Genomic DNA, 22741 nt, shown 5'->3' with positions numbered 1-22741 from the left:
AGAAGCTCACACTAGAGGAGCTGCTCTTTATTTTTCAGGAACACAGGCATTTGAGATTTATTTGTTCCACGCTGGGCACTAGTGACAAAGCCATCTTGTATGCCCACCACAAAGCCAGAGACAGCCCTGCTAATCTGACACAGCAGTTGCAGGCTTGGCGTAGACTCTGTTTTTGTTCAGAGCCAAGTGAGGTCACTGCAGCATGAGAATGTTTTGTTTCATGCAGGCTAACGTGTGTCACACTATGGTTGTGTAGTATCAAAAATACCACGGGTTGTTGGGTTTTTGTAGGGAGGGCCAGGGGAAGAAGCACATTACTGCTTGCTCTCTGATTCCAAGAAGTTGGAGGTTGCATTGTTTACAATGTATGTTGCTGATGTTAATTGGGTGTGGAGTGGGCTTTTATACAGGCAGAAGCCTAGTTTTAGAAGTGTGGGTGGCAAACTTCTCTTAAAAACTGGTCTGATTAATACTGCACTGAATTACTGAAATAAGTACTGAAATGAATTGCTGCTGAATTTGCTACAGGTGTATGCTAGTTGGGTTTATTCTTTCTGAAGTCAGCTAGGGCTGTTAAAACTCTACCCTTAATTAAAGGATGTGGAAGAAATACATCTCTGGTGTGTGTCACTGCACAAACGGTAATCAATATCATGATTTGTCACATTGTAATGCTTTTGGCATAAATTCAATATACATTGTTTTCTAGAACTGTTAGTTTCTAATACAATGAGCATAGTATCTTTTTTAGATTTATTTTATCAGATTAAATAGTTTAACTGTATGTAGTCCTGAAGGAAGCATTTTGGCATTTGCTTATTTTTGCTTATTATGTTAATTTCAGGTTTATAGAGGTGATGAAAAATGAGTTGACATAGATAGAATATTTATTATCTTTATGGTTTGGAAGGATATGGTTCTGTGTTTAGTTGGCTCAGCATTGTCGCAGCTAGCTCTATTTTCCAAATTCTGAATATTATGATCCTTACAAGTTCTTATTAGAATAGAAAACTAGTTTTATCTATGAGTAAGGCCAGGATGATACAGGAGCTTTAAAAATGTAGGGAGAAGCGGACACATGCCATTCTGAAGAAGAAACATGTGGTAGCCTGTGAACTTGTGCATTTTTGTTGAAAATACCCTTATTTCCTTGGATGTATTGAATGCTTTTAGTGTAAAAGAAGGGCTCTGGTTTCATACTCAGCTGGACAAAAGACATTTGACATAGTGCAATGATGATGGTCTGTTGACTTGTCTGAACCTGCCCATATCTGCCGCTGACTTTTTAGGCTTTCATGTACTAAAACAGCTGCCAAAAGTGCCAAAAGGTTGATTATAATTTCACTTGAAAACAAGCTATTTCATTCTTCTTGGGCAGCGTGTCTATGAGTTTAATAGATAATGCTTTGCAGTGAAGGCAGTCTCCCAAGCCTGGGATGTAAAAGTTAGGTTGAAATGACAAGGTTATATTTCTTTCAGGTGCCAACGGAAACAGTGGCGGATAGATTTGCCAGCCACTAGTGTGGTGATCACCTTTCACAACGAGGCAAGATCTGCTTTGCTTCGAACTGTTGTCAGGTATGCATAAGAGTGCCTAATTTTTCTTTAAGGCCATTAATTTCTTGTTGGCTTGTGATAAGAAAGAGAAGTAGCAACCCATTATTGAACTATTCTGAACTACTTGCAGAGGAAAAGGTAAGTTTTAATTTCATTGAGATCTTCAGTTCTTACATCCTGAAATAGCGATCTTAAACAAAATTGATCACCTTAACTAAAATGCATGAAAGTATGGGACTGATTATCAGGCTGGCTGTTCCAAGAAAAAGTCAGGGTAGATGGATTCCCAGGTGATATTTGACTCAAAGATATCTGGAAAAGTTCCATGTTGGACATTGTCTAATGCCCTGATTTCTGGGCCTGGAATAGTAGGGGTGGGGGAGGTAGAGAGTCAGGGAAGAAGGAAGACACAAAATTACACATGTGCCTCTTTTCATGCTTTTTGTAAGAACAGGCCAACAGCTGTTGTTGAAAGTAACATCCTGCACTAGGTTCTACTGCAGCTTAACTAAGTAACTGCTTTTCTTGACATTATTACGGAAAATTAACACTGCTGGAATGTTTTTTTTGTTTTGGTCCGTTTCAGTGTCCTTAAAAAAAGTCCATCACATCTTATTAAGGAAATCATACTAGTGGATGACTACAGTAATGATCGTAAGTACTTTTATGGGATCCTACCTTACTGTGCTTATTTTGGTAAGATTCCTGGTGCTGATAGGTGACTCAGTTGAGAATAGAACACATGAATAGGAGTTTTTAGAGACTTGGCCAAAACCAGGTCTTAACTCTTCCATATCTGTCATTGTGGAAATGTGAAGTCTCTACAAATATTTCCAGTATATCTTGTCCTTCAGCTAACAGGAAATGAGTGTATCCTTAAAAAGAGCCTTTTCATAGTATGTGATCTTCAATAAAAATAAAACCCATGGTGCTTGCAACAAATGTTTTTGTAGTGTTGTTTTAAATGAATGCCTCCATCAGTCTCTCATAAAAAATCTTACTGAATCTAAAATAAGTCAATGTCTTGTAGGTACTAGTGTCTCATGATAGAAGTTTAAACAATTGAAATGGACCTCAGAGTAATGTTTCTTAGGAGCAGCTAATGTATATATTTGCATTAATACTTTTACTAATACTAGCTTAGGTCAGGTTTGTCTTAATGTTGGTTAGAAAGTGTGATTTCTTATAGGCAAAGAAAGCAGGTTATTTAATATTTTTGAAGCTTTTTGTCTCTATGCAATGCAGAAACTGTCTAAAGTAAGCAAAGAGAAAATAGTTAAATAAAACTATATCAAGATGGTAAAATTAAGCTAGCTTTAAGTAACATGGTGAAGGTAATAATCTCTTAGCCTGGTAATTTTTCTTTATTTCTTGTAAGATGAGTATCTAATTATGACCACAAACATTTTCACCTACAAAGCTTTTGTTTTCTTTGACGATGGCCTCTCTTCTGGTATACAGTATTGAACACAAAACTGGTTCTCATCACTTGATACATTTTTATTTTTTAAATTCTTAAATTTATCATTGTTTTTTTAAAGCTGATGATGGGGCTCTCTTGGGAAAAATTGAAAAAGTACGTGTTCTTCGAAACGATCGGCGAGAAGGTAGGCTTAATTTTAAGGAAGTAAGATACAAATTCCACTGTGCTGCCTTGTCTGTTAGTTTTCATTGAGTCTTTTAATGGAACATTCTGCTTTACTTTCCTTATTGGAAGAGAGATCTTCACTCTATAAATCTACTAGTAGAAGGAATAATAAAAAGGTAATTGTGCAGGTAAAAACAGTAATTGTGATTATTTCCATATTATTCTGTGCACAATTGCCCATTGTTGGCTTTTACAGTGTGATCTTCCTTCAGGAATTGCATTAAATCTTCAACCTTTCCTTTCTCTTCCTGCACTGAATCCTTAGTTAAGCTGCTTCCATAGTATGCAAGGTCTCACTGTAAAATATATCTGTGTTTGAAATGATGCACCTTAAAAATAGCCCTCTTTTTTTGCTGGTTCCCTTATTAGATATCATTTTATGATTGAGTTGATGGACAGCCAAACAAACAATTTGCGGGTTTGAGCAGCCAGGAGGGCTGGGACCAAGTATGCTGGATTTGCTGAAGCCAGTGTGCCCTGTAACAAATTTGTCTTACATTTGTGTTTTCTTCTACGGTGCTTTGTAAATTGTGGTGTCACATCACTGAGCCCTTCAGTCAGCAGCTCACTGACCATGGAGTTTAAAGTATTAGATACAGGTAACTGTTATCTACAGCTGTTCGAAATAATAATTGAGATTTGACAGTTGAAATAGCTAACTGAATTAGCACATATGTGCTTGCTAATTTTTATAAGCTATATCTTCGAGACTGCTGACCTGGCCTGGGGAAGAGCTGGAATTATTAGATTGTCAGGAACTGGAAAAGACATGCACAAAACATGTGTTGTCCCATAATTAAAGTTAGTGCAATAGTGATAGGTTCTTAGTGTTTAAATATTCTCTTTGGAATATACTTGTGAAAAAAAGGCTTATTAGGAAAGCAGGTCTTTTATGACTTGCTGTGGTTGCCAGGTTCTCAGTAAGTTAATGTCATTTTTCAGTGTATCACTTGAAGATGGATAGCAGTAAGGGAAAAATCCGAATGAAGTAATACATTTCTGATGTTTGTTTCTTTTAGTAATTTTGTATATGCATTGCAAATTAATATTTAGATACATGCTTAGGAATATGCATCAGTGTATCTGAAAATTAAATATAATTTGACAAATTCTACTATGTCAGAAGAGAACTGTTTGCAGATAGAAGACAGAGTATTAGTTTGTATCTTTGTGAGATTAAGATTAAATTTTACACATACAAGTTAAAATTTAAGACAATTGGTGAAATTAACCAATGTGTGCTAAGAGTAGCCCAGTAGTATGAACAATAGAGGAAAGCAGTGTGTTTTAAAACAAAAGTTGAAGTGAAGAGGTGGTGTCAGTGAAGGGCATGACGTTAACTGCCTTTCTCTCAGAAATCAATATAAGTAGCTATTAGTCTCATTTCTAGTACCAGAGTTTGTTATGGAAACAGATGTGTTTGAAGGTGTGATAGTCTACAGAATAAATGTTCAGTGGAACCTTTTCAGCTCTATTCATCGTAAGCCTGAATGTGATTGTAAAGGACTCAATGACCAAAGTGCTCACATCCATTTTTTTAAAACTCTGAAATTAGAAACACTGTTGTCTGTTTTCTATAGAATTAGAGTAAGACGGCTCTTCAATAATATTATTTAGAAATAATAAGCTCTGGGGGGAGGAATTTGAGAAGTTAAAAAAAAAAAAGAAGAAAATATAGCAATAGTGCTTGAGGAGTGGTTTGATGTGGGAAAACTGAACAGACCAGATTCAAAGGCTGAAATTGAGGCACTCACTAAGTCAGTGAGGTACAGTTAGATGTCAGTGTGCCGCAGATAAAATGTAAAATGTTGGAGAGCCATGGCACAGCATGTACCTGGAACTGTGCTCACACTTGAAATAAGAGATAGGAAAAGAATCTTGATGGGGCTGTTATTGAATGTTGGTCAGAGCAAACAAGCTTTTCCTCTTAAGCAACAGAACACAACTGTTGGCATAGTCATGTTTTGCACATTTATTTTGTAAAGGGAGGAGTAAGTAACAGGCTCAACTCTTTTACAGTTTTTCATTCGGGGGAGAAAAATGCCCAAACAAACCAGAACAGATTTAGTGGGAAACAAACAAGAAAGAAAAAGAAAAAAAACCCAAAACTAGGCCTGGCTTTGCTCTCACATGACAAAAAGAAATCAATGAATTTTTGAATAGTAATTTTTTGAATAGTAATTTTTTGACAAGAAAGTAGGGAGGAAATTTGGAAAGGAATGGGAGGAAGCTTGCTGTGTATGTATGTAGAGCAAGGGACTTGTAAGGATTGGTGAGGTCATCCAATGAACAAATAGCAAAAGAGAAGGAAGGAAAGCAGCAGGTAAAGGAAAGGTAAATCAGTGAGGGTATCTATGTAACCGAGACATAGAGACGAGAAGAACCCTTTGGTATTGCCAGAAGTTTCTGCCGAAATATATCTATTCAGAACAGACAAACCCCAAACAAACTGCAAAACAAGAGAATGTCTTTAGTCACAGAGGAAAGACAAATGGGTTGGGATAAGGTTCTCAGATGGGAATCAATGAAGCATGGTTATTTCTTGAAGAAGTTCATAGAAGAGTGTACAGACTCTGGTAAGTACTAAGATGAGGGGTGGCAAAAAGCTGGGGAGGGTGAATTAATTATGGTGCTTTCCTTAGTTGCATAGTAGAACTTCAGGCGACATACTTGTTTTCAGATCCAATCTTCGGTAAGATTTATTGGTGTAAATGCCACTTAGGGTAATACAGACCCGTCTGTATTCGTGTATCACTTGTTTTGAAAAGGTACTTTGCTTTTTCTGCTTAAATCAGATGGAAACCTGTAGAGTGCAGGCTGGGCACTTGCAGGCTCTTTGGTGTGAAGTCATTTCACTGAATTCTTAATGAGCATCTGATTTTGATAATGGAGCTTGTGTATTTGGCCTGTCTGAGTAATTTGACTCATTACTAACTTAGAATGCAATAGTTTCTCACTGCTGTTGATTGCTTTCCCCAGGAAGTACTTAAAACTTTCTATCTTTACTTCTCAGGCCTGATGCGCTCCCGTGTCAGAGGGGCAGATGCAGCACAAGCCAAAGTGTTGACCTTCCTGGATAGTCACTGTGAGTGCAATGAACACTGGCTGGAACCGCTTTTGGAAAGAGTAGCTGAGGTTAGTAAAGAGTTGTAAAGTAATTTCCTGAAGAAGCAGCTTTTAAATTTTAAAGCCATCTGGTTTATACTAGATTAATTTTATTCATTTTCCTAAGGAAGCTTTTTCCCTGATTTAAGATGATGGAGATGATTGGAGTGTTCTGTGATTAAAACATATTTTTGTTCATTTAATCTGTGAACACAGGAACATAAAATCTGAATATTTATTATTATCTTTGCAAGTATTTCAAATATATGTTTCCTTGCTTCTTTGGGGACTGCCTCAGTAAGCTGAAAATCTTTAGAGCAAAGTATGATTCTCCTCTACCAGTATCATCTTGATGTGATTCAGTTTACCTGAATCTTTATGCCTCATTAAAATTGAGTGTGATAATAGAGAGGATGACTTGTCAAACCAAAATTCTCATGGAAACTAGCAGGAACTAGAGGCTCTCTGAAGAATCAAGTTCCCTGGGCTGCTGGGGTCCACTCAGGCTAGCTATAGACCCTTGCCCACATGATACTTCATAGACAAAGGTAAAAGATTAGAAAAGCGCTCTCCTCCACGTGGGAAACATTGTCCTTTATTCCAAGACACACATCAGGCAGACAAACCCATGGGAGAAAAGAGGGTGTTTCCTGGCAGTAGGGAGCTCTTATCCCCCCCGGGATGGGGACAGAGGGAGAGGTCCACAGCCAATGGAATACCAGCGAGGAGTGGCGAGGGGAGGGGCAACCCAGGGGAGAGACCACCAGGTGGTACCGGGATAGGTGAGGGAAAGACCATGTGATGGGGAAAAGGGGTAACAAACCACAGGGTATAACATAAGCTATACAGTGCAATACAAAACTATTCTGGGCAAATTCCCAATCACCCAGTGCCAGAGAACAACTAAACTGGTGCACCACAACACCTCTCAGCATCTATGAAAATGATGCTTAGTCTGTGTCCTGGAAAAACAATTGAGAGGATTGAGAGTGAAACGATACTGTTTTCTCCAGGGGTTGGTTATACTTGTTAACTTGCTCTGGAAGAACTCAGTTGAAGTGGAAATTGAATGAAGTGTAATTCCAAAAAAGCACTGAGAAACACTGAAGACAACAGAGCTTGTCTTCTTTCTTAATTGCATTCCCTTTCTGGAAAGCTAATCTTCCAGAAAAGGTTTGGTTCCAAAATGCTTCTGATCAAAATGGTTTTGCTGAGCTACTCTGGTTAATGCCCAGTTCTTCAGTTACCCACCTTATGCTTTCCTTTGCATTCCCCAAAAACAGAAAGGGGGAGAAAGAAGGAAGTAAACCCCATATACTTGGTATGCCAATGAAGAAGCTATCAATTGATGACTGATTTTCTTTATTGTGTTTGGTTCCGTGATGCTTTTAGTATCATAAAATCATATAGGTTGGAAATTACATTTAAGATCATTGAGTCCAGCTGTTACCCAAGCACCTGCCAAGCCCATTATTAAACCATGTCCCTGAAGTGCCACATTACACATCTCTTAAATAAATACCTCCAGGGATGGTGACCCCCTCCACTTCCCTGGGCAGTCTGTTCCGATGCTTGACCACTCTTTCAGTGAAGAAATTTTTCCTAATACCCAATCCAAGTCTCTGTGATGTAACTTGAGGCTATTTCCTCTTTCCTATTCTTCTTACTTCTAAGAAGAGACTGATCCTCACTTTGCTGCATCCTTCTGTGAGGTGGTTGTAGAGTCATAAACTCTCCCCAGAGACTCCTCTCTCCAGGCTAAACACCCTCAGCTCCTTCTCAAAAGGCTTGTGTTCCAGACCCTTCATATCTCCCCATTACTCTTCTCTGACACACTCCAGCACCTCAGTATCTTGGAGTGAGGAGCCCAGAATGGGACACAGGATTGGGGTGTGGCCCCAGCAGTGCTGAATGCAAAGGGATGATCACTGCCCTTATCCTGCTGGCCACACTGTTGCTAATCCAGCCCAGGATGCCATTGACCTTCTTGGCCACCTGGGCACATGCTGGGTCACATTCAGCTGCTGTCAATCAGCATCCCAAATCCTGTAGTATTGCATGAAATTGTGACCCGAGTGCAGAACTTGGCACTTTGCCTTGTTGAACCTCATAAAATTGGCCATAGCCTGTTATATTTACTGGGTGTTCCAGAAATACTGCAAGTTGCCCAAGACACATCAGCAGTTGAAATCCAGTTTTGGAGTAGAAATAACTAATCAGCCCTTGAGCATGGGTACCATAGCACTTCCTCCTATTTTTTTTTTACCCATCTAAAGTGTTGTAGCTTCAGAAGAATTGGGGGAATTTCTCTGTAATTATTAACTAGGAAAATAAACTTGAAGGCATAAATATATCTCTAAAAGAAGTGGAGAATGCTTGCAGCTAAAGCACTAATGAATTCTAGGACATGGGAACTGTTTTCAGGTCTTTTGTGTAAACCATTTGAAGCATCTATTTATTCAAGAAATGAGAAGAGTAGTGATCGTTTTGGTCAGCAAAACCCTGCATTTGGTAATTTTCCCGTTTCTCTTCTGTATGACTTTTTGCAGGTCATACTCATTTATCTTTCTGAAACTGATATGGAATTTGAAAAAGTGTTACCTTTTCATTGTAACAGAATGTAAAACCTCTTATTGAATTACTAGCAATTTTGTGAAGATCCAGCATTGAATGGGGTGTATTAGGTTGGAGAAGCTGGTGCATATTTTGCTTTTTGCAGCAGCTACATTTTAGTGGCATGTGAATTATTAGATCCTTCAAAACTTGCTGCTTCCAATTGTCACCACAGTGCGCACTAATTGTGTGCCACTGAATAGTTTTCAGCTGTTTGAATATATTTTTCTAGTCTTAAAAGATTGATGTACTGTTAAATAAATAATGAATATAGAATTCCATTTAACTGTCATCTGCAAAGATTCCCAGCCAACAGCTATGGGGATTGAAAAAGCAGCTTTTAAGTTTTCTGGTTGTTCAAATAATTAAGGCTGGGTTAGTGTTTATATATTGTATATGATAGCTCTTTGTTATTTTAAATGGATTAATTCAGCGGATAGGACAGACAGTGTATGTTAGTTGATGTTAATTGGCAGCATTTTTTGATAGTCTCAGTGACAAGAAGCTGAACAGACGTGAACTCTTTTCTGCTCTGGCCTCACTGGTAATTTTTTTCAGGTCAGGGCTCCTGTTCATGAATATAATTTTTTTTGATAGGCAGCTGTGTCTATTGTGTATCTGGTAGAAAGCATGGCTTTTCCTTTTTTATTTCTGATCAGAATTGCCCACTTGGTATTTATTTCTGTTGGAGTTTTAGGAGATTAGTTGTGTGTTTTACAATATAAGAATTTACAACTTCCAAGAAACAGTCTGAATCAAGTCAGTTCTGCAGTACACTATCTGATGTGCTATAACCAGCTTAAAAAGCTCCTCCTCTGGCACCTGAGATATCAAGATTTCCTCCTGAATTGAAGCATGATCCATCCTGCAGTTTTCTTCTGTAAGATGATTTCCTGGTTAGAATATCTTCCTGTTTTTCAGGAGTCATGTTTGCTTAGCATTTCTGGAGAGGGTCTGATTCTGCTAGGGACTTTTCTACAGCAATTTGGCAAAAGCTCAATGCAGAAGCAACATACACAAAACGTGACTGCTTTAGAATTCAGAAGGTGTACAGATACTCATGTAACCTAGAGCTGCTGTATCTTTTGCTCCTTCCTGGAGAGTAGTTTTCTGCTTGATTCTTAAGGCTACCTTTTATGCCCTCTAGGTTTTTGGTTTTTTTGGGGTTGGTGTTGTTTGGTTTGGTTTGGGTTTTTTTTTGTGTGTGTGTGTGATTAAATGAGGAGACAGTGGAGGTTAATCTTTTGATTCCTCAAAAATATCAGCATAGTAGTAAGTATACACAGTCCTGAAAACATTATAACTACTGGCAATTTCATGGGCACTCATCTACTTGGCTTTTTCCTTTTCATATTTCTAAACACTTTGACATTCTGTTCTTAGAATTCAGCAATTATATGAGAAAAATAAATTGAAATATTCTGGTGCAGAACTGGACTAATCTGTTTCCATAGCGTAGCAGTAAATCCTCTGTCACATTTAGGAAGGTATTTTAAAACAGAGATGATATTAAAAGGAAGAAATAACTAAGATTAAGAAGTGAGATGTGGTTTGCTTTTTCATGTCTGTATTAGATTTTTTGACTTTGAGTAAGTCCACTTTTAACTGATGCTAAAAGGAAAATATTTTTATTTTCTCTTAAGAGTATTGTGAAGTTCAATCTTTGAAGTGTCTTGAGACTTTTAGAAGGGGGAAGCAATGAATGCAGAATCTTGAGGATAATTTCTCATGGTTTATAAGAACAATATATAAAGTCTAATTCTCCAGAGTATTCATGACTTCCTTATAAATTGTCAAGATAATGTGGTTTGCTACAAATTTTCAGCTGCTAGAGACTTGCAGTGTTGCAGGCTATTTCTTTTCATTATATTCACCAAGAAGTACCTGGCTTTCCAGTTGTGCCTTCCATTAGAAGGCAAAAGATTTTCTAAGTTAAATTATCCTAAAGCAAGGTACTATTTTATCCATGGTGTGATTAAAGTGACCAGCTGCTTTTTAGTCTTTTAAATGAGTGAACTCTTTACTTTGGAGTCCCACAAGGTCTCTTTTAGCAGTCTCTGAATTAACAACTTTCTAATGCTCTGCAAAGCATCACCTTAAGAATGTACAAAGCTTTTTTCTGCTTTGCTACTGAGCAAATCCTGTAATTTCAAGTCACAGAAGGGCAGCACATTTCCAAGCCAGCAATGTGAGGGTTATACACAGGACTGGATGCACATGGCCTGGGTATTTGGCTGTCAGAGAAGCAACTGGGAGTTGTTTAAATATGTTAGGTATAGCAAGTAGTGTTAGTGTGGTGTGGCACTGATATTGATAGAAATAATCAGACCAGCAGTAAAAGCCCAGGTGTATAGAGACAACATGCTACCTGCCTATGCAGCTTGGTGGAGATAAGCTGAAGCCTAAATGAAGCTCTGCCTAATGTGACACCTGATAACTTGGGCAGCTTTACCACCAGGTTCAACCTGACCAAGTAGAACCATTTGAAAAAAACCACATCTTCTTCAAACATACTTTTAGTAAGGGGCATAGATGTATGAACTGTCTCAATTTCAGCTAAGGAATAAAAGAAAGAAAGGAAGGATGTTTTCATTTTTGTATTTTATGCTCGTAGGTATACTGTGAATAACTGGACAGGTTGATATATTTTGTCTCATCAGTCTTTATTTAAGGGAGTTTCTTAATTCTATCACTGTATATAGAATGCCTAAAATAAGGGCATGGCATTTCAGTGATGTAGGAAGGTAGACACACACACAGAGGACTTTGCAGTGAAGGTGCAGTAAATTGTAATTGCCTCCCAAGTACAACACAGTTAGCAAAACTGTGCCTTTCTTGCCATTGCAAACATGGGCTTGAGGCTATCACTAGCAGAAACAGGAGCTAAATATGTCATCCATGGGGGAATATGGCAGGCTGGCCTTTTTCTGTTTGTATTTCTAGTTTGCTTTAGACCAAACTAATTAATTCTTAGTAGGAGACCAGATTAGATGTTATATTATATTTCTCATAAAAGCAAATTTTTGGCTGGTTGGCATAGCTGCAGTGATAGTAAAGGAAATGGAAAAAGCAATGTGTCTTCAGCTTTTCACTTAGTCTTCAGCTTGAATTCTCTTGGACTTGCTTGAATTCTTCTTTTGGATGATACAGAAATTCATGACCTTTTGCTCACTCAGGCAGAATGACCTAGTAAATGCCATTTATGTAATTAGGGCTTATTTAAAATCAGCAGAGATTGAATAGTTAAGGTTCAATAAAAAGAAAATGGGTGTTAAAGGTTCTTATTGGACCAAGCAAAGCATTTGTCTAAGTTGCTTTTAAGTCTCTTCTTATGACCTCAAGCTATTTTCATACTAATTTGGTTCCAGTCTGTTCTGTGTAATACTGGTTAGCAAGGGGGATACATTGCTTGAACCACTGTTTAGAATATAGGTGGTGTTGTTTCAAGACATACTTATAAAATAAATTCCTAAAATTGAGATGTTTAGATTGTATTTCTTTTAACCATGAGAACAGTTTCTCTGTAATAGGAGTTAACCAAAATATCTCCTGTTTGTTCAAAACATTTTTTTGTATTCACATATTTGATTATATGCTGTTCTGAAGTTATCTGTTCTCTGAATGATGTTAAATTGTGCAGCTCCAAACTTTAATTTTGAATTCAAGCAATAAGTCACGGAGATAAACTGGCTTAACTATGATACTGCATTTCTAACATTAGATGAGTCTTATTTTAGAACACTGAGGTCTTGTGATTCTGTTGGATAATGCTTGTGGAGTTGTTGGAAAGATTTTTGTTCCTAAACTATTTTGGCAAAAACATCAGCTAAAATAATTAACATTGCTCAGAATAGTATACGAGACCATGGTTGGATAGAGGACTGTGGTTATCTGTACCACTGGAATCTTGGCTGCTGGAGATTAATCCATGAGTATCCATGAGTTTGAGGTGCTTTTTAGGTTCTCTTTCCTATCTGAGTATCTGTTATTGAAGTGTGATTCTTCTAGAGTGAAATGGATTGGCATTAACCTAAGACCTTTCTGATTGCAGAAAGGCCTAAGTGTCCCTTAAAGGTTGCAATAATAAGACTGTAGTCCACTGCGTGGCTGGAGACTTGCTGTGAAAAATGTGAATTGTCTGGATGCTTTTCTTTGCATTTGGTTTAAAAGTAAAAATGAAAGGGCTGTTTGTTTGACTGCCTTTAGAATCACAGGTTTGCTGCCTTCTTCAAGGGCAAGTCAGACAAGGGGGATTACTGAATAAAAGTAGCCTAGAATAGAAAGAGGATTTCCAGTTACACCCTATGGTTTCTGCTCTCTGAAGCAGTGCTGAGCAGTGCTATTCACAGCATGGGCTCTTTGGAAGTAGGGGGAGAGCTGGGGAGACATGCTAATGAAATCCTGCTGAACTGTTCAACATCACATCCTGCCTGAATCTTTATATATTGATTTCATTATTTCAATATTACTTTCTAACATTTATTTTAGGACAAGACCAGAGTTGTGTCTCCTATTATTGATGTAATTAATATGGACAACTTCCAGTACGTGGGGGCGTCAGCTGATTTAAAAGGCGGTATGTACCTGTACTGGAATACAGACTTTAAAAAAACCCATCAAGAATCAAAGTTCATAATCACTGCAGTTGTGGAATGGGCAATTAACATACGGTTCTTCCCTTTCCTAGATCTAGTTTCAAGTTCCATAGGTCACTTGCTTCTTGGCTTGGATTTTAATTGGCCTTACTGTTCTCTGCTTTAAAAGTTCATCTTAATTATACTAATTCTTATAAGTTTATGCTGCCTTTTGCCAATATGCAAGACTTGCTCCAAGGTTTGTAGGGTTGTGTAAATGTGTCAGAAAAAGCTAATAGCCAAAGCTTATGGTTCTCTTTTTAGATAACACAGGCTTTAATTGCTCACTAGTTCAGAAGCCCATCAACAATGCAGTGTCTATGAGGTTTTTTTCAAGATGTTGGTTTGCTTAAAAAATTAAACTCTTCTGAATAAGCAGAAGGCTTTGGAATATGTTTAAAATAAATAAATGTTTGTTAGCCATGATCTGTAATTGTGAAAACACTCACATGTGACCATGAAAATTTGTAGAGTTTATACCTTTGCCATTCCCCCGTTGAAGTGAGACGCTACAATTTCAATATGTCTAGGTAGTGTAAGTTTTGACAGCAAATAGCAAGAAGACTTTTGAAGCCCTAAACAAGAATAAATAAAAAAAATCATCTTCTTTCTCAAAGAGGGAGAGAGCAACTACTTGCTAAACTCCTTACTTATTAGAGATCTTTAAAACTTCATTCAGTGCTGACAAGAATGTAATATTTAAAATAGCTGTTCTCTACCCACTTACCCCCCTTTTTAACTATTATGTGTAAATAATTGTTCCCACAACCCTAGAAACAGAACTGTCTGCATAAAAGTTGTAAAATGAGTCACAATGTAAAAATTAGAGTGCTGTTCTCACAGTGTCCTATCTTTTTCTTAATGGACTTTCTGGAGTGAGGAAGGAAAAACCAGTTTCCAATCTATTCTTTTAGATTCTGGTCTCTGACTGGTCACCTAGGTTGCTGCAGTGAACTAAAATAAAAGCATTATTTGCATAATGTTGCATATGCTACAAGTTCACCAGCGATCTGGAGGTGAGAGGTTCTACATCCTTTTAATTAACGTTTTGAAATTACACCTATGGTGCATATATTCACAGTGTGCTATTGTATAGTTCTGTGTTATTGTACGTGCCACCATTATTAAACCTTAAGGCCCTTACCCAATCTATTCATTAAATATTAACTACAGAAATCCCTATACCATTGTGTAGCTTTTATTGTTGTCAGGAGGAGGAGGAGGAGGAATTCTTTCTTTGAAGCCTCAGATTGGTGGCTGCTGGGTTCATGCGAAATTCTTCCCAAGTTAAGTGGGAGAGGATTGAGAGATTTTCACTTACTACTGCCCTTCATGCTTTATCTTTGAATCTATGTTATCTAATTCATTCATTTATCTATTATTTTTAGTACTCATTTTTTCCTTTTGTACACGATAAGAGATTGGGTTTTTCATTTTTTAAGGTGCATGAATCCTACGTACTTCTGATTGAGGAGGGAGAAACTGTCTCTTTTTGACCTTAATGGAAATTTTGCACACACTAGTGTGCCATGCCAAGCTATTTGAGGGTCAGTTGAAATATAAATAATATATTTCTTGTCAGGTCCCAAAAGACAGATTGCCATGTTAGAGGCACTACAGCATTTGGCACCACAGAAGCTTTCACTGGGGCCAAGTCTAAACATGGAAACAGAACCATGCTTTCAACCTTAGGTACAGTGTCTGTGTGGCTGAAGCATGGAGAGTTGAAACAGCTGGGACAGCATTTGTGCCTGGTCTGTCTTGAAAGGACTTAATCACCCAAGACAAGCAACACATCAAATGGTACACACTTGTTTTCTAAGTGGACAAGTCCAAAGTAATTCCCAAATCTGGCCAAAACTAAACCCATGCATTTAATGTTAGAGGTTCTTTATTTGGTTGGGTTTTTTTTGGGGGGGTGTGGGGGGGTTCTGAAACTGTTTATGCCACCCTGAGAAACACCACCTGGAACAAGCTGTAGTTAACTCAGGGCTAATAATTTAGAGTATGCCTGTGATGCAGTTTACACTGGATAGAGTTTCATACTGGATATGCACTGTGTTTAAAAATACTCCTTTTACAGAGTTACTGATACTATCTCATTGAGTGCAGATTTTTCCCAGAGCCTGTGAAAATGGAGACGGAAAGGCAGTTTTGAATGGGTAGAGACTTTATACACTTGTTCAGTTTGTGAGAGTGCTGTGTTCCAAAAGAGACCCCTTGTGTTCACTGCAGTACACAGTAACTGTCTCTGTCACTGCTGCTGCTTCTGGAGGACAGTGCATTTTTCAGCTTCTCCCAGATGCAAGTAATTTTGCTGGCTATCTAGAATGAAATGTGGCTTTTTAACTGCATGGAATTATTGGAACTCATTTTACTCTTCCTGCTGGAGGCTTTGAAGTACTGTGGGTTGTAGCCATTTTTCAGTTTTGCTACTTGGAGTTTTGGAGTAGTTTGACAGTCTTTCATTTTTACAGTGCAATGCTTTATGAAATACACAAACATGGAGAGAAGGAGCTGCCATGCATGCTGTAAAGACTGTGCAGGGTAATTTCTGTATTGTGTGTAATAAGTATCTCATGAGTTAAAGTGAAAACTGCAGAGTCCTTAACTTCCTACATCAGTCATTGCTATACACCTTTACGGATGCAGACAGGCAGTTTATAAGGCTGTAATTGTTGTCTGTTTACATTAGCTTTTTTCTCCACTTCCCCACAAAGTTATTCCTTTATCTTTATACTGGAGAATGAAAACTATTGACATCTGTGCACCAGAAGTCTGGAAATCATTCATTACATGACCTCATAGGATCAAAATGTGTTTGGCAGCAGACAGAGTGTACAAGGCTGATTTGCTAGGTGTACTGGGAGATGACTATGGGTCTTATGCAGTTTTTTAATAGATGTTCATGCTTATGGGCATAACCAATCACAAAAACTGTTAAAAAAGTGTTTCCTATAGGAAGTTTGTCCTATACCACCTCTGTATCATTGCCTAAAAGAGGTAATTTAATGGCTCTAATGTAGAAAGCTGCTAGGTGACCTATTGATCTTGTCTCTTCTAGTGATCTTTGTGCTTCTGTGCTTAACTCATGACAGGCCCAGACCGGTTGTTATTGTGTGTTCACACTTACATGTATATGCATAAGGAAAGTAAGATTTTGGTGCTCTAGCACTTGCCTCCGGTTTAAACAATGATGCATTTAAAAACAAAATGTTTTTAAAGTACAAAGTTAAATTAATGTTCACAAGATAAGTGGAATGTACATAACTTGTTGTGACCCTCATGATGGAGAGCTCTTGTTGTTAGAGTACCTCCAGAAGTACTGTATAAAGCCTGTGTAAATGTAAACATGAGATCACTGCTAAAGACTGGAAATGCAGTTATTCAGTAAAGATTGTTGGGAGCATTTGTAATGGCCGGAAAATCATCATATGATCTTTTTTATTTAATGTAAGGAAGCCACTTGGGTTTCCCACTTTGTTAAATAGATGAAGACAAGAGATCTGAAGTTATTTGGTGTTGAGATTTACTCTTTTTTCATTACCTTTCATCTGGACTCCTTCTTGTTTGTTTTCTAGCCAGAATTTTGCACAAGTTTAAATTTTTCATTTTAATTACAGTTCCTGGTGTTGTTAGTGAACATGGTTACTACAAGTTGAATCATGACCACAGTAATTTTAACATCCTACTTTTCTTCTTGAAGGCTTTGACTGGAATCTTGTATTCAAGTGGGATTACATGACACCAGAGCAAAGAAGAGCACGGCAAGGAAATCCAGTTGCTCCCATAAAGTATGTCTATACCACCATTTCTCAAATAGATTATAGATTACAATTAAGCAAAATTAGAAATCATCATCTTTGCATCTGAAAGAATATCTGCACTATATCTTACATCAAAATTGAAATTTCATTCATGTGTATGGAGCATTATGAGATTCTCAGAAATAAATGGCATTTAAGAAATCGTTTAAAACACACTGGTTAATTGTTTACCCTTAAGAAAAAGTAGATGTCACTGTTTAAAGTTGGTGTGTTTCGAGGGCTAAAAATACAGCATCAGTTTTAATGTTTTATTGTTGGCACAAATTGCCACCCTTTAAGTGACTTGTGTGCCAAATGGAGATTTGGAAGCTGCCTCAGAAGGTGGTCATGGCCATAGAAATGTGCCACAGGAACGTGTGGAGACAACATTTCAAGTGATAGATAGAAAATAAGTTGCATTCAAAAACACTGCCAGTTTTTTCAAGAAGGTATTAATCTTGATGTACAAATAATAGTTATCCCCGTGTTCCTGGTTCTGTAACTAATTTAATTTTTCTTGTTTCTTTAGGACACCCATGATAGCTGGTGGATTATTTGTGATGGACAAATCTTATTTTGAAGAACTAGGGAAATATGACATGATGATGGATGTTTGGGGTGGAGAAAACCTAGGTATGTGTATTATTTACCATCTGATCAACCTTGAAAGAAAGCAGGTTTCATCATTTCCTTTACTGTCAAGGAGCCATGGTTTTCCTGATTTTGTGCAAAGAGTGTTAAAACCAGCATTTAAATTCCATACACTTTATTGGCAAAATCCAAAATGTTTATTTCAATGAAAGAATTAGAACAAACAAAACTTTTATTCCCTCATAGTTAGCATATAATTTATTAGCTCATTGAGCAGTGACTTTTTTTGGAAGTTGGTTGGTAAAAAATTGCAGGCTATAGATAGGCAATTAAATATAAAAATGTTTAATGCTGACAGTTGAAGGCATGTTTTTAAGATGTAGCTTAATTTAATAATGAAAAGTGGAATCAAGGAGAATGAATTCAGTGTTATTACATACACCTTAATAAATCAATTAACTTAGCTGACTGAAGAATTATCTGTTTCTGAACTTTGCCAGTAGTATTCTGCCTGGCATCTAAACTTAGTGAATTTTGTAGTTTCATACCCCTTCTTTAGCCCTATGAGATACTAATGGTTGAGAAGGCATTTTTTCTGTTATTTTCAGATGTTGACATGAGTGAGATTTAGGCAGGAGGGAGGAGGCACAGAGAGAAGTTGTGCTTTAGCCATTCTCCTTTGACCTGGTGGTTCAATCTGGCATTAATAGGTTTTTCTGGCTATTTGCATTACTGCATTATACAAAGGTTTTCTCCAGTTAAGGCCAGTACACTTGTTTTAAAACAAGAAATATTTGAAAGGAATGGAATTTTACACCGCCTCAAGAATTCCAGTTTGTATTGAATTTAGTTTTTAGGGGTAGAGATACATCTCAGACATTCCAAATAGTGTCTTTTAGGAACGCTTCTAAGCATAGAAGCTTCTCTACTGCACATGCTAGCTGCAAAATCCTGAAATACCTTGAACTTGTAAAAACCCACAAGTATTTTGAGTTACTGAAATCTGCATATGCATTAAGCATATACTTGGCCTACAAAGAAATTTCTGCTGTGTGGAGACATGGTAACCAAATGTTTAATGCTGCCTTAACACACCCAAAAGTTGGAAGTGGCGTTCCTACAGTCCTGTCTCTGACCGTCCTATGCAGTACTCAAAGAAACCCTATGGGTATTTTGAGCAGTTACATTGCATCTTTCTGTTGTCTTGCTATTTTTGCTGTATATTGCTAAATTATATTTATGCAAACATAATAATTTTTTAAATGTCCTGGAAAGTCATTGGATAAATTTAATGCAGCAATACTCTTTTCACTTTGAAAACCACTTTTGCCACTCAAGCACTTAAATATTTGATTACAAGTTACAAGCGTGTTCTTGAGCTACTGATTTTTTTTTCTGAACACTTAGCAACTACTTTTATGCTTTGGTAATTGAAGCCTTGATAGCAGCAAAGGGCACAAGCAACAGCTCCTCTCTCAAGGATGCCAAGAGACGTTTATGTTGTTCCTGATGTATTCAGTTCCTCCCCCTCCATGGGAAGAAAAAGATGGAGACTTAGGGATGCCTGAAAAGCAGGCAGAAGGCAGCTAATGGTTTCTTCCTAGCTGTTGGACTAATTGAAGATGAGTAAAAATCACATGGCATATGATTTAATTGGCAATAAATGACACATGCACCAGATAACTGGAAGTCTGTGATGTGCAGTTTAAAAATTCAATGTGCACACTTGTTGGGCCTCTTTACTCTCAAGTATAGCTCTACATCAGGAGCTTGGTGTTGCATGCAAATAAATGCTAAATGGACTAGCAAAATAATTCTGCACATCATATTCATTTATAAAAGCTAGAATTTTTCCTTCAAGCATGTACAGAGCAGCTGTTATGAGGTTTTATTCACTTGTCAGTATCAATTGGACAAATTTTGAGATGAGCCTGCAGTATTTTCTCTAAATTGCCCAAATTACCATGAAGATAGGTACATTCTCAGCCTGCTCTAAATGTAACTGGTAATGCATGTGTGCTGTACAAAAAGTGGAATGAGTTCAATCTCTTCTCCAACTCAGAAACTTCAATTCTCAGTATGTTTATGATGCTTTCTGATAAGCTTAGGAGAATTGGAGTACACCAGAGAACTGGGTGGACCATAAAAAGATTTGGGTCTAATTTGAAAACCTAGGCTTTTCTTACTAGTTTTCCTAAAATCAGGGAATAAGTAAGACATTCCTTGTCTTCTATATTGATGACACACTCTAATAAAAAAGAACAAATCTGTTACAGGAATGTAACTTGATCTTGTAAAGAATTTTTGATGTGCTGCTTATGCCTTTTCGTTTAAAAACTATGTCCATTGAACTTGCTTCTGGTAGTAACATTTCCTGCTGTTTGAGTATAACAAAAGAGATGTCTTAAAGCAGTTTGTGGGATTGTTTTGAATTTTAGTTGCTGTATATTTTTTTTCCATGCAGGCTTTAAAAGCCATGTTGGTGCAAATAATTAGTTTGCTCCTTCCTATATTCTAGTCCTTTGCTCTGTTTCCCACTGAGCTATTTTGTATAATGTTCACTTTTTTTGAGATTCTTCACAATCTAAGGTGCTGGAAGGTGTACAAAAATTAAAACTTAGTTTTGCCCGTTGTCTTACATGAATACTGTCAAAGACAGTTTTTGGAGTATGATCTATCTATAGCTTGAACTGTGTTGACTGTCTAGGATTCATGAATATGGCCATCAAGAAGAAAGACAGTTAACTTCCACTGTCAACAGCTGAAATCACAGCATCTCTTTTTATCTACTTTTAATTTTTTCTAAATTTTCCCTGGATGTGCAATGAAGATGACTTCTTCTCTAACTTGTGGTTGTGGGGTTTTATGTTTGTCCTGGTTTTTTAATATTTAATTTTTCAAGTAATTCTGCTATTATTACTTCTATGTATGAGGAGGGGGGCTTCTGAGGGAAGAAGGCATGCCACTTAGTTTGTCATAAGAAATAGACACTGACTGTAATTTAGAGCTGCCTCTTTTTTTTTTTAACCTATGTAAAGACACTGAATGGTTATGAAGAGGCTTGAAATTAAGGTTATCTGGTAGCAGCCATTGGACTAAAGGGGGAATCATCAAAATTCAAATAGTGCTGCTGGAAGCACCCTTCTTATTGCACTGACTTGGAATTAATGTGGAAAGAGTTATCTCTCCAGGTGACTTTCTGCCATCAGAGGTTGAGAAAAGTTTTAGACCTTCGCGTCATCACTAGCTGGCTCAGATCATTAGTTTGGCTTAGAGGTGTACTGTCCATAACCTTTAATTTGCAGAAGTTATGTTTTTATTTGTCTATCCTCAAGTCAACATTGACTTGATATAATTCCTCCCACTGTTTGGGAGTGTTTGCTTACCTGCTGTGATAAGTTAACAGCTCAAATCTATCGGTTATTTTAGTTTGCCTTGATTTCACTTATCTTCAGTTATTCTATTTTCAGCTGAAAATTTTTGTTATAAACTAGGTCATTGATTTATTTGTTAAATGTACGTACTATTGTTTGCTGCTCAGATAAAGCAGATATACCTAACCCCTTGGCAAATTGCAGCAGGATTTATGGATTTGGACAACACTGGTAACTTCAGATAAGAGAAGATACACATTTTGCTTCCAAGATAGTATGTTTATTTCTGCTGAGCTTGCAGAATCACAAATGCTTAGATAGGTCTTTGTTTATGCTAGAATTTATTTTAAAAACTGTCTTGCTTGATCTTCTCAACAACAATCACTAAAAGTCTTCTCTGTAAATATAATACAAGATAACAGTATTTTATGATGTTGGTCTTTTGTTCCTGTTTTTATTTCAGAGATCTCATTCAGAGTTTGGCAATGTGGTGGGAGCCTAGAAATCATCCCTTGCAGCAGAGTGGGTCATGTGTTCCGCAAACAGCATCCTTACACGTTTCCTGGCGGGAGTGGTACTGTGTTTGCAAGGTGAGTGCTGGAATAGCAATGGTCAGCAGGTGGCAGTAATTTCATTTTAGGGATCTCGTCTTTAGAAAAATTTGCAATATTATCTATCATGGTAAAATATTAATTAAAGAGAAACTGATGACTGAGTTGGAGATGTAGGTTGAGAGAAGAACCTGTGAGCTGAAAGAGGGAAACTTCTCGTGGACACAGATTGAAAATCTGGAAAATAAGGAAATGCTTAGCTTGACATTTCATTAATATTGTATATTTGATTTTAAAGAAGGCTTTATTTTCAAAACTGTCATAAAACTTCATTGTGTAGAAACAGTTTCATTGTTCACTAATAGCCAGAATACACTTAGTTATGAATATGCTTTGCTTGCTTTTCATTAATACATGATCAGCATGTGAGACACAAATGGTTATAGAGACTGATTTCAGTATTTATGCCACTCTGTTGGCAACTTGGTTCTCTATAATATTTGCTTTTCCTATGCTATGTTTAAAAGTGCATTTTCTATAGACCTAAGAAATTGCAGTTTTAAAGGCTTAGATTAATATGCCTGTTAATTTTCCTGTTGGTACCCATGCATAGCAGTAGCTGAAATACTGAGCTGTCTTCTCAGTTTGTCTTCTATAAAGTGCTATGAACAGCATGTTCATAAGTGGTTTTGACTTAATATAGATGAAAGTATTGCATTAGTGTACTGAGGGTATTTTGATAAGGCTCTATCAGTTGTAGCTGAAGAATCACTGTAGATTTTGGTTTAGAGACTTGAACTTGATGCTCAGGGGGCTGGAGAAGTGCAAGTCTTGGCTAAAGATTCTGTGGGCTAAGAGCTGG

The 22741-nt window shown here is 37.2% G+C and overlaps 1 protein-coding gene across 1 annotated transcript in view; it reads left to right on the top strand.

The window, feature by feature from the left end:
* Positions 1-22741, top strand: part of GALNT2 (polypeptide N-acetylgalactosaminyltransferase 2) — an 89711-nt gene that overhangs the window by 56009 nt on the left and 10961 nt on the right. The window contains exons 4-11 of the mRNA XM_041424171.1: positions 1480-1578; positions 2144-2211; positions 3099-3164; positions 6219-6340; positions 13412-13499; positions 17264-17351; positions 17893-17996; positions 21792-21918. Of these exons, the coding sequence (XP_041280105.1) occupies positions 1480-1578; positions 2144-2211; positions 3099-3164; positions 6219-6340; positions 13412-13499; positions 17264-17351; positions 17893-17996; positions 21792-21918 (762 nt within the window). The remainder of the gene's footprint in view (positions 1-1479; positions 1579-2143; positions 2212-3098; positions 3165-6218; positions 6341-13411; positions 13500-17263; positions 17352-17892; positions 17997-21791; positions 21919-22741) is intronic.

The sequence above is a fragment of the Onychostruthus taczanowskii genome, unplaced genomic scaffold (genome assembly GCF_017590055.1).
Source record: "Onychostruthus taczanowskii isolate IOZ18803 unplaced genomic scaffold, ASM1759005v1 scaffold111, whole genome shotgun sequence".
Classification (NCBI taxonomy): Eukaryota; Metazoa; Chordata; class Aves; order Passeriformes; family Passeridae; genus Onychostruthus; species Onychostruthus taczanowskii.
This window is presented reverse-complemented; position numbering and strand designations above follow the sequence as displayed.